The sequence below is a fragment of the Mirounga leonina genome, unplaced genomic scaffold (assembly GCF_011800145.1).
Source record: "Mirounga leonina isolate KUSES-001 unplaced genomic scaffold, KU_Mleo_1.0 Mir_125, whole genome shotgun sequence".
In the NCBI taxonomy this organism is placed as follows: domain Eukaryota; kingdom Metazoa; phylum Chordata; class Mammalia; order Carnivora; family Phocidae; genus Mirounga; species Mirounga leonina.
In genome coordinates, this window is record NW_023270305.1 from 67297532 (window position 1) to 67316879 (window position 19348).

The following is a 19348-nucleotide window of genomic DNA, read 5'->3' on the forward strand; positions in this document are numbered from 1 at the left end:
TCTTAAAAACCTATTTTAACAAAAACAAAACTCGTATCTGCCACTATTTAAAATATCCTGTGATCCTTGCATTTCTTAGTATCTGATGACTACTTACAGCAAAGAGGACTGTCTTGCAATCCTTAAAACGCCCATCATGGCAACTCTCTGCCATGTCTATGTGTGTCCATACTGACCCAAGATTAATATTTTGTAGCACAAAAAGGGGATAAGAAACAGAATGGATTTGAGCAAGCAAGACTTCTCAAAATTTTTTCTTTTAATGACAAAAGCCAAGCCAAAAGTTTTCTAAATTTTCTATCAATACAAATGAATTTCTACTGGGTATTTTTCCAATATACCAAACCTGGTTGTTTAAAAAATTTTTTTAATTTAAAAATAAGTACAACATGCATAGATTATTCCACATCACATGCTTTATTTGGACTTGAACACTTATAATTTCATTCTAAACACTTGGTTGACATACATTTTGATGTATGTAGTTACGCTATACAGAATATACAAACCAAAGCTGTAATAATACATAGGTTTTTCAAAAATTAGGTTTCAATAAAGAATACAGAGAAAGGAAAAATAACCACACATCCAACAGCTCAGAACGTCTAAAAATAAAACTACAGAGATGTAAAATATAAACAAGTCAAAGAACACACAAATTATCATCCCTGGGGAAAAAAAAAATACAGGCCAGCATCTGCCATTCTTTGACGAACTAAAATCACTAAAGAAAACACAAATTTTTTACAAAGCTAACTATGAGTGTACTAATATGTAAAATAATGTGAAGCAGTAGAATTCTACATTTACAAGTTTTTCCACAATATAATGTCATCTTGCTTATCAGTAAGTAATCTCTAATCTTATCTAGTATGAAGTTAACTACTGATTTGAGTAACTAGTAGCCTCATTTCTGGCATACAATATGAAATGACATATAATTTTATTAAATTCAACGTACTATAAATAGTCCATTTTAAACTATCTGATAAAGGTGTATGCAAAGGCCTTCTTAAAAAACAAGGCTATATGAATGTAATAAAACTAGTTTACCAAGATTCAAATAACAAAACGGTTCTATAAACGCATACATTATACTTCCTAAGTAAAAACCAGCAAATCAAAGATCACAGAAATATTACCACGAAGTCAAGTCATATTTGTTCACCACTCATCTTTGTCCCTGCATCTTCATTATAGCTGTCTAATTCAGCAAGAGCACTGTTTGATTCAGTATGGCTTGCCTGCATTGTCACTGGGCTTCCAGCATCACTGTTCGAAGAAGTAGCTGAGGCAGCTGGGTCAGCAGGGCTTTCTTCTCCCTCTACTTTAGCTAGCCTGTAACTAGTCAGCATCTCCTCCAGAAGTTGTCGGTAGTTTCCCCTATGATTAATTCTCATTTGCCTGAGAGCTTCCACCAATTTTCCCTGTGATCCACTTTCCTCGGCTTCCTCGGAGGCCTTTTTTTAAGATTCAAGACCCCAGTGTCAGTAGACAAACTAGGATATATCACATGTATTTCATAACATAATCACAGCAACACACTCATTTCTCTACCACAAGTAATAGAGTCTAAGCATGAGAACATTTCATTAAAAAGTATCAAGTCTTACTTGTGTCAATAAAAATTTCCACTTGAAATATCAAGTTAATTTTAGCAAATTACCATGAACTAGTTTACATCTTATTTCACACTGGCATATGAAGCTTCCTCTGAAATTTACTCCACTATTAGAATTCAACAGCAACACAAGCATTTCCTAAAACTGACTTGCTTAATAGAAAAAAACAGTAATTGGCTAGAATGACTTAGTACAAAAGGAAATTAGTGTTTAAAGCAACAGGAGAGGACAGAAAAGCAGGCCATTAGAACATTAGTTTCTTCATCACTGCTGCTAAATGATAGGTAAGGAGAGGAGGTACAAAATGTAGAACTATATAAATTTAAACTGGATTTTCGGGGAATTTTAATGCTTTTGTGGGTAAGACTTTAATTTCCTCTTTGTTCTTACATATTTTAATAAAAACATTTCTATATCAAAATAAATTATTTTAAACATGATAATAAGATATGAACAGGAAACTACTCAATCCTTTTTTATTTTATTAAATTTTGGAAAACTTACAGGTTTCTACAATAGCAGCTACTTCATCTCATTAGCAGAACAAGCTCTAACATCGAAGCTGATCACAGTTAAGCTGACGGTCGAAAAGCAAGACAACCTTACACTGTGTGCCTCCTGATGTGATGCACTAAGGAGTGCAGAACCATGTCCTATGTTCTTGCCAAAAAATGTTTAATATAAATCTAATAAAGCAAATTCCCAATTTACAGGAAAACAGGGAACAGAGGATCGCGTTAAAGGACACAACAAGAAAACGATCATATGATCCAGAATGTAGGACATCTATTCAAAGCTGGCTCAGATTCTTCTTTTTCAGTGGCAAGGGGGAAAAAAAGTGGGGGCCTCATTACAGACTTCATTAATATGCTTGACTGATAACCTGACTGATCAAACCATTATTCAAAATAACTACTATCACAGTCTTTCTAGAGACAACTGGGAAAATCTGGACTTGGTACTAGATGATAATCTTAATTTTCGTTGGTATGATAATAGTATTATGGTTATGTAGAAAGATGTCCTCATTTCTTTTCTTTTCTTTTTTTTCAAGTAAGCTCTACGCCCAAAGTGGGGCTTGAGCTCATGACCCCAAGATCAGGAGGTGCACGCTCTACCAACTGAGCCATCCAGGTGCCCCAAAATGTCCTCATTTTTAAGAGTGGCATGCCAAAATATGCCCAAATGATGCCTGCAATTTGCTGTCAAAAGGTTCAGTGGAAAAAAAAGAAAAAAAAAAGTAGTGTATATATACACACACACACACATAAAGAGAGATAAAGCAAATACGGTAAAATGTTAACAATTGTTGAACCTAGGTAGAAGGTGTATAGGTATTCATTATGATCATTTCAATTTTTCTAGCTATTTGGAATTCTTCATCATAAAATGTTGGGAAAGTAAAACTCAAAAGAGGTTATTGATATAGATGATCTGACACAAACTCTTAACCATCTCTGGAGATTGTTACCCTACAATTCTGCAACAAAGAAACAAAGATAACACGAATATAACCACATAAAACATGGCAACGTTGTTAAGAAAAATGAGAGCATTTGAAATGCTTTGGGGGGAAAAATAGTGCCCTTATGGAAAAAAAGCAACAGATAACAGTGTGCACAGTATATGTTTTATATGTATGTATATGTTTATGTATCCACTGGCTTTAGGATATTATCTGTAAAATGCCTGTGGGGAAAGGAAATACAGCAAAATACAAATAATGATAATGGACAGTGAAGTTATGTTTATTTTCTTTGAGTTCTCCAATTTTCTACCTCATGTATACTAACTGTAAAATAATTTCTCAAAATTTTTTTAAATGTTTCACGTTTTTATTTATTTAAGTACTCTCTACACCTAATGTGGGGCTCGAACTCACAACCCTGAGATCAAGAGTCGCATGTTCTTCTAACTGAGCCAGGCAGGTGCCCCAAATAACTTTTTTTTTAATTTGCAAAATTTATCATATGGGGAGATCATAATAAAATGCGCTCTCTGTTAAGATTTTTCTTACCTTTTCTCCCTTACCCTTCCCTCTATGCTAAATAAACATGTTTCCCCAAATAAAGTTTCTCATTTGAATCTATTCCGGAAAGGTTAAGATGGAGCAACAAGGTGAATGCTTGCTAATCATAAACCCTATTCGTCTTTAATCAAGTTTTCCAAACGGAAATTTTCTACTTGATAGTATATCACAAAGAACTTTTAATAGAGGGCATAAAGACTCCTCCACCTCACTCCCTGCGCCCCCCAACCTCAAACCAACAACTCCCTTTTTATTTAAAACAAAAACAAACAAACAAACAAAATTTCTAGGACATTGAAACAAATTCTGAAGTGATTATCAACCTTGGTTTCATACCAGGATTGCCTGTGGAGTTTTCTTTTTTTTGAGAGACAGAGCACAAACAGGGAGAGCATCAGGCAGAGGGAGAAGGAGAAGCAGGCCCCCTGCAGAGCAGGGAGCACGACGTGGGGCAGCCGCTTAACTGACTGAGCCACCCAGGTGCCCCAACCTGTGGAGCTTTTAAGATTAAATAGATACCAAATGGGGCACCTGGGTGGCTCAGTCAGTTGAGCGTCTGACTCTTGATTTCAGCTCAGGTCATGATCTCAGGGTCATGAGAATGAGCCCCATGTCCAGTTCTGTGCTAAGCGGGGAATCTGCCTGTCCCTCTCCCTCTGCTCCTCCCCCTCCCCACCGCCCCATATAAATAAATAAATAAATTAAATAAAATCTTTTTTAAAAATTATATAGATACTAAAAGTTCTATCAAACAATACTCAGATGCATTGGGTTGGGGTGAGTTTTTTAAAGCCTGACAGGTGATTCTGATATACAGAAACTCTACTTGAACTTATTGATAAAAAGGTGGTTATATTGGTTGCATTTCAATTTTGGTGGGTTCAAAAGATAAAGGACCTCTCACTCTCCATCTGACACCTATTATTACAGTAAGCATCTATGTTTCTGTGAATTCTGTACTAGTGGTAGTTGGGGAGGAGTAGTTGCTTTAAAAAAAAACAAAAAAAAAACACATTAAAACCAAACCTGTAAATCAGATCAGGATGAATTTACAATGGCTGGTATCACAGAGCCACTGAACTGGATAGAACTTAACCTAATGACCACATTTAAAAGTCATTTTATCTCAAAGCAAATTACATTTTCCTATTGTGCTGGATAAAAGATGGATGGGTGAGACCTCTTCCCCAGCCATTTCATTTGACTCTTCAAAATTCTGTTCCACAACTCTCTTACGGATTTTCATTAATATCAGAAGAGGAACCTACTGTTCAGCTGCACTTTTTTTTTTTTAACCTGAACTACTATATACACATCATGTTTACACATCTATTAGAGCAATTAATTCCACCTTGCAACTGTTCATAAGTCTTTTCAATTAGATTGCAAACTCTTTAAGGTAAACAGAATTTCACATTCCTTTCTGTATCCTCCCTACCCGCTAGGGAAGGAAAATTAATGTTTCTGCTTAGAGCTTTATGCACATGATCTCATTTAATCCTCACAGGTACCCTAAACATAATAGGTACCACAACCCTAATTTTTATAACTGGAAATTTATAGGCTCAGAGAAATTTAAGTTGTCAGGGTGACAATGCTAATAGTAAGGGACACAGCTCGTATTTCTATACAGGTGTAATTAACATCAATGTCCCTCTGAATGTTCTTTTGAATACATTATGGTAGGTAACATAGTAAGTGCCCCATATAAATAGACACTTACTAAAGAAATAGTGCTTAAAATTATTGAAGTGGGCCACAAATTATTTCCTATTCAAATCTACAATGTATTTCCTCAATATAGAAAGACTAATAAATTACAGGACAAAAAAATATTAGATGGGATGGTTAAAATTATTCTGCAAAACAGACTTAAGGCAATTGGAGATGAGAATATATAACTTTTTTTTTTTTTTTTAAGATTTTATTTATTTGACAGAGAGAAAGATAGCGAGAGAGGGAACACAAGCAGGGGGAGTGGGAGAGGGAGAAGCAGGCTCCCCACTGAACAAGGAGCCCAATGTGCGGCTCAATCCCAGGACCCTGGGATCACAACCTGAGCCGAAGGCAGATGCTTAACAACTGAGCCACCCAGGTGCCCCGAGAATATAGAACTTTTTCCCTGTTTAATTTTCAAGGTTTCACTGTCATCTAGACACAGTTTAAAAGAATCAAATCTCTCATGAAAACACTGCCTTATCCCAAATAAGACATAGGAATATAGATAAATCAGACAGCAAACAGAAGGGAAAAATAAACACATTTAAAAGATAAAATTTAACTAAGCTAGTATTTATTTGCAGCATTTTTTAAATGCAGTTGCCATAAGCAAAATGCTTCAAATGATTAGCTAAAACAATGGAGAAAATAGTGAAGAATGCTAATATAAATATTTACAGTGTTTTTAGTGGAGTCCTATCTTCTGCTTTTCAGCTAAAAATAATTTTTAGAGCTGAAAATCCTCAAATATGCACTCATGAGATAGAATTAACAGTGACCAAGGAAGAATCTAATAAGCTGTTATTTGCTAGGATCATGTAAAATTTAATGAATTTGAAGTAATTTTAAAGAATCATTTAGATGATCGAGACTACATAGCTAAGAGAAGTGGTATGTCATACCATCCTTAAAAATAAAGTTTACTGTATTTTCAAACAGTATAGATCTTCTCTATAAAAATGCTTTGACAAGTGAAAAAGAAACAATTTACCAAAAAGAACTATTATTCACATAGTCCTGAAACTGTAATATAAAACTGTAAAAGCAGCTATGTTTATAACTGATCTATTTGAAATTATCAAAATAAAAAGACTATATAAAACTTAATGTGAAAACAGAATATGAAGACTTTTTTGGGCTTTTGTCCTGTCTTTCCCTGTCTTTCCTCCCTTCTTAAAAATCCAAATGCCTTAAAAAGATTTTAGATTAGGATTAAAATGTGTACTATTTTAAATGAAAAACAAGGGATAAAAAACTGTGGACTTGACTGCTCAGTTTCAAAAACTTTATGAAATATTCTTCATTAAAACCAGAATATCTTGGGCGCCTGGGTGACTCAGTTGGTTGGCTCAGGTCATGATCCTGGAGTCCCAGGATCGAGTCCCGCATGGGCTCCCTGCTCAGCGGGGAGTCTGCTTCTCCCTCTGACCCTCCCCCCTCTCACGCTCTCTCGCTCTCTCTCATTCTCTCTCTCAAATAAATAAATAAAATCTTAAAAAACAAACAAACAAACAGTATCTTAAGACTACTAAAGAGATTCACAAAAGAACAGGAAATGATTTTTCGTGGATAGGAGAAAGGTGGGGTACAGACATATATGTAATCTCTAAATAACTTAGACAACAAAGAACTGTGTAAAGAGAATAGTTTTCAGAGTTCCCCTGACTTAGATTCCCATTCTGGCTGTATGATTTGTTTAGCTTTGCAACCTAGACAAACTACTTCCTCTCACTGAGTCTTAGTCTTACCTATAAAAAGGATGTTGAGGACATCACCTATTACTTTATACAACAGCTGGTAATTACAAGTCCCCCCCTTTACCCTTGGAAAATCAGCAATGTATATGGCTACTTGATTAGTGGGTATATTTTATTGATTTTACTTATTTGACAGAGAGAGACACAGCGAGAGAGGGAACACAAGCAGGGGGGAGTGGGAGAGGGAGAAACAGGCTTCCCGCTGAGCAGGGAGCCTGATGTGGGGCTCTGTCCCATCATGACCTGAGCTGAAGGCAGACGCTTAGCGACTGAGCCACCCAGGTGCCTGATTAGTGGTATATTTTAAAGATCAGAATCTAAATCAGTGTAATCTCTACACCCAACATGGGGCTTGAACTCACAGCCCCAAGATCAAGAGCTGCATGCTCTACCGACTGAGCCAGCCAGATGCCCCCAACCTAGCATTGTAGAAGTAAGGGCCATCATCTCAGAGCCCTGCCTAATGTAAGAACAGCGTAGAGCAAAAGGCAGTTTTATTTTTTCTGGTCCTGTAGGTGATTATTCTCTTGGGGTCACAGACTCCTTTGAGGAACTGATGAAAACCACGCACATACTACACTTCTCATTAAAAACTGCACATTTTCCACAAACACATTTTCAAAAATTTTCTGGGGATTCACAAACCACCTAAGAATCCCTGCTAGACCCTTTTCCAAATATTTTAACAGTTGGGAAAATGTCAATATTGCTTGCATTAAGAAATCTGAACATATTCCAGAAAGTTGAAAAAACAAATTTAGTAAACAACTTCAGAAGACTCCCCTAAATAGTGTAGTGAGCTTTCTGAATATATTTTAAATGTTTTAATTCCTGACTTATAGGGGCACCTGGGTGGCTCAGCTGGTTAAGCGTCTTGATTTCAGCTCATGATCCCAGGGTTGTGGGATCGAGCCCTGTGTTGGGTCCCATGCTGAGTGTGGAGACTGCTTGGGATTCTCCCTCTCTCTCTCTCTTTCCCTCTCCCTTTGCCTCCCCACCCTCCATGCACTCTCACTCTTTCTTTCTAAAATAAAAAAAAGGAATATTATAAAAACAAATTCTGGCTTACATTCCACTTGGCTTTTTGAAATGTTATTCAAAAGGTTTTCTTTGAATATAAGAAAAATAAATGAATCCCTATTTCTAATGGTATTACCTATAGGCATTCACAGCAGGATAATTCTCTCTCTGATATAAAGCAGACATCTTAGGAACCTAAATACGTCTCGGATTAACTCTGACTAGCATTCTTTTTTTTTTTTTTAATATCTGTACAAAATTTTATTTTTGTTATTAAAAAAAATCCAACTATCAGCTCTTGCCACTGTACTTCTTGGCCACATCTTCTACAACACGGCACAGATCTAAGCTGAGAAACAGTTATGGAACACATTTGTGCCTAATCCACTGCTACAGTAGCTCAGGTTAAGAGCTAAGAATTTAATTAAATACCTATAATTACTTCATTTTTTTTCTGCTTGTGTTTTTCAGTACATTTCTGCTAATGTACATTTAGTATATTTCTGCTTCTACTATGGCTCAACATTTTTCTAAGGTTGTGATTATTCTGAAAGGGTCAAGAAATATTTCCCCACATAGGATTCTGGGCTGCAAAAGTTAGTTTTTACAGTGAATAGGGAAGTTTCTCCAATCCATGTATCTGTCTAATAATGAGTTTACACTTATCATGTGATCTCTGTAATTATTTCACTAGTTGACTGCCAGCATCTCTTTAACCTAACGCTGCACATGCCGTGTTTCTAACAGACTACAATACCACAGATATCCCTCTGAGTGTACCAATCTTCTGCTCCAAACAGATGGTGGCTCCTCGCTATAAAATATAAAGTTCAGAAGGCCTCTCCAGTGTCTCCAAAAATACATCTGGCATCCTGAATTCTTATTTCTCACCACAGCAGTTCGCTGCTCTAGTCAAAATGAGGTCCTTTCTTTAAAGATAGCTCATATTTTGTTCTTGCCTCTCCCATCCACTTGAACTATATCATCCTCCTTATTTCATTTCTGTCATTCTAATCATTCTTCAAATCTCCTCTTTTCTCTGACAAATCTGACTTTCCCAGCAATCACTGTACAATTCACATGGCAATTAATCACATTCTGTATTTTATCATTTCTTTCTAACGTGTGTGTTTATCTCTACATGGGGAGCTGCACTGACCGTAGGGATGGGACCATGTCTCATGTTCTGTACAGTCTCCTCCCTACGTCAATTCACCACGTGATAGCTTGTCCATGTTTGATCTGCTGAGGTTCCTAGAAAGCTTATATATAAACGTAATTAAGTATGCATCTCCTTAACTTACAGAGTCATGTAATAATCCTATCCAAGGCCAGTTTTTTATCCTGAGCATTTCTCTTCAGTTTCATGGCTCTGTTGTTTATTTATTCACTGTTTAGAGAGCTACTGTGTATAATAAGTATTTTCTGTTTTTAAAAAATGTTTAAAACATTAACCTAAACATTAATTTAGGGGTGTGAAACTTTTTTTCTTAACTGTCTCTGGAGTAAGAGCAGCCAACTTTCTTGAGGGACCTTGAAGAGATTCAGCAAGGCAAAATGAGATAATTTTTCAAATTTACACACCAGGCTTACATTTTCAGGCACATGAAGAAACATGAGCACTTATATGGTTAGTACTGAATCAGTAACACCTTCTGAGGGCTTATTTCCTCTAACCACATGTGGAACCTAGGATCTAGCTAAAGGGATCAGCCTTTCTTCACTCTACCACCCAATTACCATGGGCTTTTCAGTTGTGTCAACATTTTGTCCTTGTCTGATTTAGGGTTCACTCTAAATGTAGCACATGACGTATTTTTATTTTTAAATGAATTTTCACAGCTTTAAGATACAAGTCTTGATACTTTGAGGTCCTGGGTACAAAAGAAAGACTCAGAACCACTGCTCTAGACCAAGATATAAAACCTGTTACTGGCAATATACAATATCACTTTTATTCAACTCACTAAAATGTATTAATCGTAAACTTTTTCTTTTTGCAAGGATACGTTTATGTTAAGAAAAAGGAAATGATAGGACATGGCTGTGCAATAATGAATCCTGCAGAACGGCTCAACTGAGAGGATACATCATTTCTACCAGTGGTTGATGTCTCTCTCAAGACCTGCCCCGAGGAGCTGGAGATTTGGAGGGCGAGTCTCTCTCTTCTTAATGAGTTTCATTACTAACTTTGGCTCCCTTAAATCTTTCAAGCCTATGGTTAAAAATTAAGTTATTCATTTATAGATGTCTAAAAACTTCAAAACCCTACAAGGAAATACTTACTCGAATTACCGACTCTGAAATGTAGGGCAATTAAGAAAGAAAAAAAGAAGGCACTGTTTTGTCTCTCGGTACTAGTGCGAAGATAAAAACACTACAGAGGTGCAGCTGACACCTCATCAGTATTTCTAAGGAAGGTAAAGGGATAGAGTTTTGCTCTGATGAAGCATAGCAGGGTACAACAAAAACGGTTATCCAGTTCAACACAAAACACCTACAGTGGCAACATTAAGGTTAAGAAAGAAGTTATCCCCAGGTATTCAACTGGGCACACAGGGGCACTGAAAGTCAGGTCTTTAAAATAATAGCTCATTTCTCTATCACTAAGTTCTAGTGATGGTAGCAGCCTGCTGAAGGAGAAAGTGAGATATTTAAAAGGATGTTCTTCGCTTCAAAATTAAGATTTAAGGGAGAAGGAGAAGGAAAGGCAGACATACAGGGAGGAAGTAAGTACAGCCCAACAAGAAGGTACTTGATGCCCGTTACATGACAACAAACTTAACTACAAAATAGAACTGTATCTCTACCTCCATTTCTAGACATTTCCTTAAACTGACTCCTTAACATGAAACATAGTATAATTTATTACAGATTTCATTATGTGAATGTATTATATCTAATATTTACATTACAAAATTATTTTAAATGCTTAAGAAATAAAAGAAAACTTACCCCATCGCTTTCTCTATGTGGATTCAGCCTACTATAAACAGCTTCAATAACATTGCGCCTAAAAAAAATTATGCTTTAGTTTTATTAAATTACAATTACTAAGCTTCTGAGTATTTAAAATAATACTTCATCTTAAATATCCTCAAAAATTAACTGCCACATTAAATGCTTGCCAAGAACATAGTTTCTACACTTCACTTAGAATTTGACTCAGCACAAGCCATTTGTTCTTATTTATAAAGTAAGAGAACCTTCACCTTTTCAAAACACATGATAAATAATTCCCTTAAAAAAAAAAAATGCCTTTGGATGAAATTTTTAAAGTTCTTCTCTACTATATAAGAACCATCAACCCATCTCATCTTTAGATAATTGATATACTTCTTCCCCAAAATTACTTAATTACTAATTATAAACGAACTCAAAATTAGTTCTTTTTGTTCTACTTACTTGCCAGCAAGACCTCCCCCAGGAGGCAAATTTGGGATATTTTCTGCAGACAAGATGCGCATGACATGGGCAAGATCAGGCATTCCTTCCTCACCAGACTTCTCCATAATTTCTGCAGGTTTTTAAAAAGAATTCCTAAATTAATGTGTTAACTCAGGATTCAGAGAGAGTGAAACAAGGGGAACTATTTGGTAGTATCGATTTTAAAATGTAAAAAAAAGCAAACATTATCTTACGATCACACAAGGAATAAAAGTAATATAAAAAGTTATCTGCATACATAAAAGCAAAAACTGGAAGAAATGAAATGTTCAACAATACAGGGACAGTTAAGAAAATTTTGGTATAGCCACTGAGTGAAATGGTTTACAATCACTAAAAATGATCCCTGTGAACACAGGATAGCTATGTGGAAAAACACTTTGATCTAATTTTATACAAGAATAATACGAAAGTTATTAATACTGTAATTCCCAAAAAAAGTGATAGATGAATAAGGACTGTAAGGAGAAGGGGAAAAATTAGGAATTGTTTTATAAGGTTATTTAACTGAAGAACAGTTGACAAATAATATTAGTTTCAGGTGATTCGACAATTATACACATTATAAAACGCTCACCACACTAAGTGTAGTCACCATACAATGTTAGTACAATATTACTGACTATATTTTCAGCCCTGTAACCTCTTTGATAACTGGAAGTTTCTACCTCTTAGTTCCCTTCACCTAGTTCGCCTATCCTTCCTCTGGCAATCATTAGCTTGTTCTCCACACCTATGATGACTCTGTCTCTGCTTTGTTTTTTAGATTCCACATGGAAGTGAAACACTGTCTTATTTCACTTAGCATAATACCTTCTAGGTCCATCCATGCTGTTTTATAAGCTTTTTGATCCCGAGGTAGTTATGTTCCACAACAATTTAAAATACAAAAGGAGGGGCACCTGGGTGGCTCAGTCAGTTAGGAATCTGCCTTTGGCTCAGGTCATGATCCTAGGGTCCTGGAATGGAGCTCCACATGGGGCTCCCTGCTCAGCGGGGAGCCCCATTCTCCCTCTGCCTCTGCCCCTCTCCCGTGCTCATTCTCTCTCTCTCTCTCATGAATAAATACAATCTTTTAAAATAAATAAAATTAAAAAAGGAAAATAAATCACAGAACTTGCTAAGGCTTAGAACAAAACAAAACATTTACACGTTCCATCTATATTTACAATTTATGAAAAATACATCTTTAGAGCATGATTATTTGGCCAGTATTAAGACATAAACTCTTCAAAAATCGGAGGATGCCAACTTACTTTTAAGACAACAAAAAAGCAGTGTCCTCAGCAGCCACCATGCCTCACGAGGCCCTCGCCATCACCGTAACCTCACCACTCCCATCTGACTCTGCCCCTGACTCCCCTCTATCTCCAAAAAGGCTCTATGCAGGGAAGCCTTCTCCTACTTCTAGATCTTCACATGTGCTTTTCCTTTGATTTGAAACACATTTTACGCCATTCCAATCAACCCATTTTGCATAGTTCGCTCATATTCAGGTTTCAACTTCATGTGTCACTTTCTCAAATTCTTCTCCAACCCAAGGCTGAAGTCTGTGCACTGCTACATGCTTCCACTGTAGATGCTGCTTACTCTATCACAGATTGCAAGCTTCTTGAAGGCAGGACTGTCATTTTTCTGCCTTATACTTGTATCTCTACAGTACAGGATTTCTCAGCCTTGGCACAATTGACTTTTTGGATCAGCCACATCTTTTTTTTTTTTTTTTGGTGGAGGCAGTCTTGTGTACTACAAAATGTTAAGCAACATCCCCAGCCTCTCCTCACTTTAGGCTAGTGACACCCTCTCAGTTATGACACCAAGTATGTCTGCAGACATTGCCACAATGAAAGAGAGAGAGAGAGAAAAGAATGAGTGTGTATGTTATAGAAAATAGAGGAGTCACATGCATTGTAAACAAATGGGGAATCTAGGTAAAAGGTACTACATTGTACATGGGAGCTCTCTATATTTTTTCAATTTTTCTTTAATTTTAAAATTATTTCAAAATAAAAAGTTAAAAAAAATAAGAACAGTTGATCCTTGCTTGAATGACTTAAGTTTCAACTGTGTGGGTCCACTTATACATGGCTTTTCTTTCAATATAGTACACTACCGCCGTCAATATATTTTCTCTTTATGATTTTCTTAATAACATTTTCTTTTCTCTGGCTTACTTTATTGTAAAAATACATACATACACATATATATCATATATAGGACATACAAAATATGTGTTAAGTAACTGTTTAAAGCTTCCGGTCAACAGTAGACTATTGTAATTAAGTTTGGGGGGAGTCAAAACTTATATGTACATTTTCAACTGAGGGGGAGAGTGGGGGGGGAGACAGGGAGATGAAGGTGGGAATAGTGGGTGTGTTTGCACTCCCAACCCCCATGCTGGTCAAGGGTCAACTGTAAAATCAATACTCTTTCACAACATCAATGCTGACTCTTATCAGTAACATAAAAACATATGGTATAATGAATTCCTATGATTGACCTGGGAGGAATCAGTGTTAGTCGAATTAGAGCACTTGATGTTCATGATAAGCCCAGGGGCAAATTTCACTGGACTCTTCACTACTAAAAGTATAATCAGGAAAAGAGGAAATAAAATGGCAAAATTTAACAGACTATTTTCAAATGTTTCTCTTTGGTGGTATAATAGACGTATTTGTCTTCTCCCTGCCAATAAATTCCCACACATTGGTCCAAGATGTAATAGTAAATCTTAGGCAGACAGATGCTTGTTTTTTAAGGCCTTGTTTTGAAATACTTAATCGTTTTTCCTAATTCTAAAAAAACTATTTCATAAACAAGGGAGAATACTCTTCCTTTCCTTCTAAATGGGAATTAAAAAAAAAAAAAAATCACCTTTCTTACTTACCTTCAACCCGTGATTCCAAGTGCTTATCCAGCTCTGAATCTTTTCTCACTGCTTCATCTGAAACCTTGGGCGCATTTGAAAAGCAAACTAGTACAATACTCATGTTATCTCGACTTCCCTGTATTTTAAAGAAAGAAAAAGAATTAGATTTCCATAGTCCAGCAACTTTCTATTATTTCATTCACAACAGTTAATTACATTAAGCAATTATAGTTTATTTAAATCACCAGAATGTACACATTCAACGCATTAATTTCCATTCTAAAGAACTATCTGAAGCATTCCCTGAAGAAACAAGATCTCTAGATATGGGTAGATCTGTAATTATTTTATGACTTTTAATTCTGTGTACCTATTCTTACCCACCAGCACTCTACAACCTAAGAAATGAACATACCTTCATATGTATTACATCTTCTAAACTCTGTTTCCCACTCAACCTGCATATTCCCAAAGTCGCTTACGCCCAAAAACACATGTTCCCAAACAAGTGTGCAATTTTCACCTAGCTAATTAACCCGCATCAGAGCAATGCTAGTAAAACTCTACTGAATTTGACATGGCTGAAAATTAATGATCATTAGGATACCCAAGACACTATACTGAACAATTACAAGCAGAGAATAAAACAGATTGTAAACTGTTCTGAGGATAAAGCAGCAAACAATGGAAGGTAACTGGATGGCTGAAATACTGTAGTCAGATATAATAACTTGTGGAGAAAAGACATCAGATCGTTATATAGAATCAAAAATTGTGTCAGTCTGCAGAGGGGAGCCAAAACTGCTAACTTAGGGACAAATTTTACTGTCGCCTTGGTAATCACACTACCATAGGCAAATGATCTATATTTTTAAAAGTAGCACTATTACCATGAGATTACAAGAAATAAATTTAAAATCTTCTCGTAGCTTTTCCTATAGGTATATTACTTTAACTGAGTTTCTTAGAACAGGACTTAGAATAGTGACTGTTTCAACTCCCCCCGCCCCCAAAATAAACTAAGTCAATGGAGGTGGTAGGCTACTTTGTCTGATGGTGCAGTTTGCCAACCCAAGTGAAAAAAGCTAAGGCCATACCCATTCTAGTCTTTTCAGTCATTATGGCCAGAATCTAGGCAGGCATTGTCTGGTTCAGACTTGCCACCTTTCTGGAACCCACATGACACAGCCAAAAAGACACAAAGGCCTTGAAAAACTTTTGCCACCACCTCCTAAAAGTCAATGTAGCAAAGCTTGAAGACAGTGGAGGTCAGGCCTTAAGAAGGCTTCAAAAAGAATAACTCTTTCCACAGACTCCCATGTTTTAGTGGGAAAAAATATCATGAGTATATAACCAGATTCTCCATACCTGAAAAAAAAAATCAGGATTTCCAAAAAAATCAGAACTGGCCCAAACTAATTTCATTCTTTCATGAAATCCACCAAGACTTTCACAATGACTTCATATTAGAAAATATGCACTGGCTGTGTGAATATATATACATATCCACACAAACACACTATGGTTCCAAACAGCATCCTCCCCCCCCCCCCAAAGAATCAATACATTCTACAGGAATCAGGATTGACCATGTAAGTTCAGGTCAGGCAAAAGCTTTATACCAGAGATAATTAAAGTTACACACACACACACACACACACACAATTTCCATTAGGTTTTTATGTTATAAAAATTACATCTTATCAATTGGGAAATTAACTGAAAGATAGTTTCAGGAAGTTTAAATAACAAAAAATAAAGGAAATAATTTACATTTACACCTCAGCTCTGTGTGATTCCAATGATGCTTCTTCTATTTCTACATAAAGATGACTTTCAGGGGCGCCTGGGTGGCCAGACAGTTGAGCAACTGACTCTTTCAGTTTCAGCTCAGGTCATGATCTCAGGGTTGTGGGATCGAACCCATCCATCGCTCCAAGGCTCCGCACCCAGCCCTGAGCCTGCTTAAGATTCTCTCTCCCCCGCCCCCCACCCCCCCCACCTCTAAAATAAATAAACCTAAAAAAAAAAAAAAAAAAAAAAGCCCCAGAGTGCTACAGTGTACTCACAGAGATATTAAAAATGAGGGGAAACAGAGTGATACTCCACATTTGTGGATACCTTGCAAACTAGTGTGAAGTCGTTCAGTTTTAACATCGGATAACACTATATTCCTCTCAAGGACATCCAATATTTTCAAAGCCGGGGTTTTGAGAGTTGCTATGATAAAAAGCAAGTCCCATAAAAAAAATCAACGTGATACAGGAAATGAGGGTGGCTGTGCCCAATGATTCCAAGATCTGAGAAGCTGTGCAGTGAACAGGTACACATATCTTTCTTGTTAGTATGTAACTGCAGTATCTCTTTTTTTAAGATTTATTTATTTATTTTAGAGAGAAAGAAAGAGAATATGAGTGGGGGGGGCAGGAAGGGAGAGAGGGAGAAAGAGAATCCCAAGCAGACACCCCACTGAGCACAGAGCCCCACGCTGGCTCAATCCCACACCGATCCCACCACTGTGAGATCATGATCTGAATTGAAACCAAGAGTCGGACACGCAACCGAGCCACCCAGGTGCCCCTGTAACTGCAGTTTCTTAAAGAATGAAATAAAGGATTTTTTCAATGTATATGTATTATTTTGTTAAGACATATATATACTCATTAAGCTTGGCTCTAACCATATAATACTTGTATCTGCTAAGTATTAATATGGCTAAGTAGCACTACGAAAAAATTCTGAGATACTCGGGCACCATGAAACCAAGAAAGTTTGAGAACTGCTACACTATAGACTATACTTTTACATTCAGTCCTTCCCTTCCATACTCCAAAATACCCAACCACACTCCACTCTAATACTATTTATGTCTACATTTGTGTTATTTAGAATTACATTTTCTGAAAGCTATAATGGAAAAACTCCTGAGTTTAGAGCTAAACAATTTTGGGGGGTATATGGGTACATTTTTCATGTCCTATTACTAATCTGGAATGGCGCTGCCTTTGGAAAATAAGCCAAAAAGACATAAAGGCCCTGAAAAACTCTTGCCACCACCTCCTAAAATTCAATGTAGCAAAACGTGAAGACAATGGAGGTCTTGACTCTTGGTTTCAGCTCAGGTTGTGAGCTGAAATTTTCCCTCAATTTTATCCAACTATCAGGTACTATTCTCATGTATATAAATAAGCTTCTGATAAGTGTATATAAGCAGAATTTAGAAAATCGAATAGTATTTTAAAAGAAAAAATAATAGAACAATTTAAAGGAATACTGAATTTTACAATTTAAGAAAAAGCAGGTGGCAAAGTAACATACATAATATGATCCATTTCTATAAAAAACCAAAAAACAAAAAACAGAGAGGAAGGGAAAGGAAACCTATTTTTATATTTCTATATGTTTGTATGAATAAACAGAATTATTTGGAAGAATATGTGGCTGCTTAAGGGGGATGATATTTTTAAAAAGGACATAAATACAAACATCTTCGGATTTGTTCACAAATGTTCTTATTCATCTTGTAATTACTGAAAAAAGAAAAGGGAACTCTTAGTATTTCCATTCGGAAAAAATTTTTCGTCAAACCTTCTGTGAAACATTGGCAACGGACCCAACAAACTTGAATCAGGAAATGTGAGTTCTAGTCTTGGCTTCAACACTCATCAAAATATGACTTAACAGCTATCTTTTAATGTCAAACCTCTATTTCCTTACTTGCAAATTAGAAATGGATTTTTATTTCGTTCATCTCAGGCTACTAGGAGGACAAATGAGTGTTATTTACAAGTTATGAAAGGCTATGCAAACAGCAGTTGCATAGCATATGCAACCTGAAATTAGCATAAATACCATGAATGCTACCAGCATTGGCAATAAAATAGGAAGGCTGCTTTCTTAGGGATTATTCTCTCCTAGAGTTAACGTATCTTAAGAGAGTAATGCCTGAGTAGAGTCATCCAACACTTACTGCTTCATATTCCTAAGTGGCAATCTTGAAAGAGATTATCATTAGCAATAATAATGCTAACTATCTTTTATAGTTGTTGTGAAAATTAAATGCATTAAGGTATGTATAAAGTGCTTAGAATAGCATTTGGCTCATAGAAAGCAATAATTTACTGATGTTATTGCGATTATGACGATTATCACAATCTTCCAAGATTTCATGAGTTAACATATAAAAGTGCTTGTAAACAATTAGGGCATGACAAGTGTTAGAAGTGTTAGAAAATATTAACACATCATTTAAATCTATTATCAGGGAAACTTCTACTTAAAAATCAGATCTAGTCTCTCTCCTCCTGAAGTAGCTAGCACCTACTGAGCAATCGCTAAGTGCCAAGCACTGAGCTAAAGTGCTTTCCATGGATTTTAAAATTTTGTATTCAATCTTTCAAAGTTCAAAGCAATCATACCCTATTTTAACCATATTGTTTTATAACATTGCTAACCCCTGGTTTTACACTACAAACAAGTGACAAATTATGGAGTTAGAAAATCAGAAATGGGTAAGAAGTTTTAACATGCAAAGGTTCAAAATATTCAAAGGTCTGTTATGTTTCAACACAAAAGTTAACTAAGCTTCTCAAAACTGATTTCAATTTGGGGGCACCTGGGTGGCTCAGATGGTTAAACATCTGCCTTTGGCTCAGGTCATGATCCCAGGGTCCTGGGATCGAGTCCCACATGGGGCTCCCTGCTCAGCAGGGAGCCTGCTTCTTCCTCTCCCTCTAGTGCTCCCCCTGCTTGTGCTCTCTTGCTCTCTCTGTCAAATAAATAAATAAAATCTTAAAAAAACAAAACAAAACAAAAATGATTTCAACTTGGGGCACCTGAGTGGCTCAGTCAGTTAAGCATCCAACTCCTGATTTCAGCTCAGGTC

General features: G+C 36.3%; 1 protein-coding gene across 2 annotated transcripts in view; it reads right to left on the minus strand.

Moving 5' to 3' along the window:
• The window catches only part of PPM1B (protein phosphatase, Mg2+/Mn2+ dependent 1B), a 78575-nt gene that overhangs the window by 4025 nt on the left and 55202 nt on the right, over positions 1-19348 (minus strand). The window contains exons 3-6 of one of the 2 annotated variants that reach the window (XM_035001658.1): positions 14482-14599; positions 11553-11664; positions 11103-11160; positions 395-1460 (exon numbers count right to left, since the gene is read on the minus strand). In XM_035001658.1, coding sequence (XP_034857549.1) covers positions 1155-1460; positions 11103-11160; positions 11553-11664; positions 14482-14599 — 594 coding nt within the window. In that variant the 3' untranslated portion in view covers positions 395-1154. Of the gene's footprint in view, positions 1-394; positions 1461-11102; positions 11161-11552; positions 11665-14481; positions 14600-19348 lie in introns of those variants that run through there. The other variant, XM_035001659.1, reaches the window with a different exon arrangement.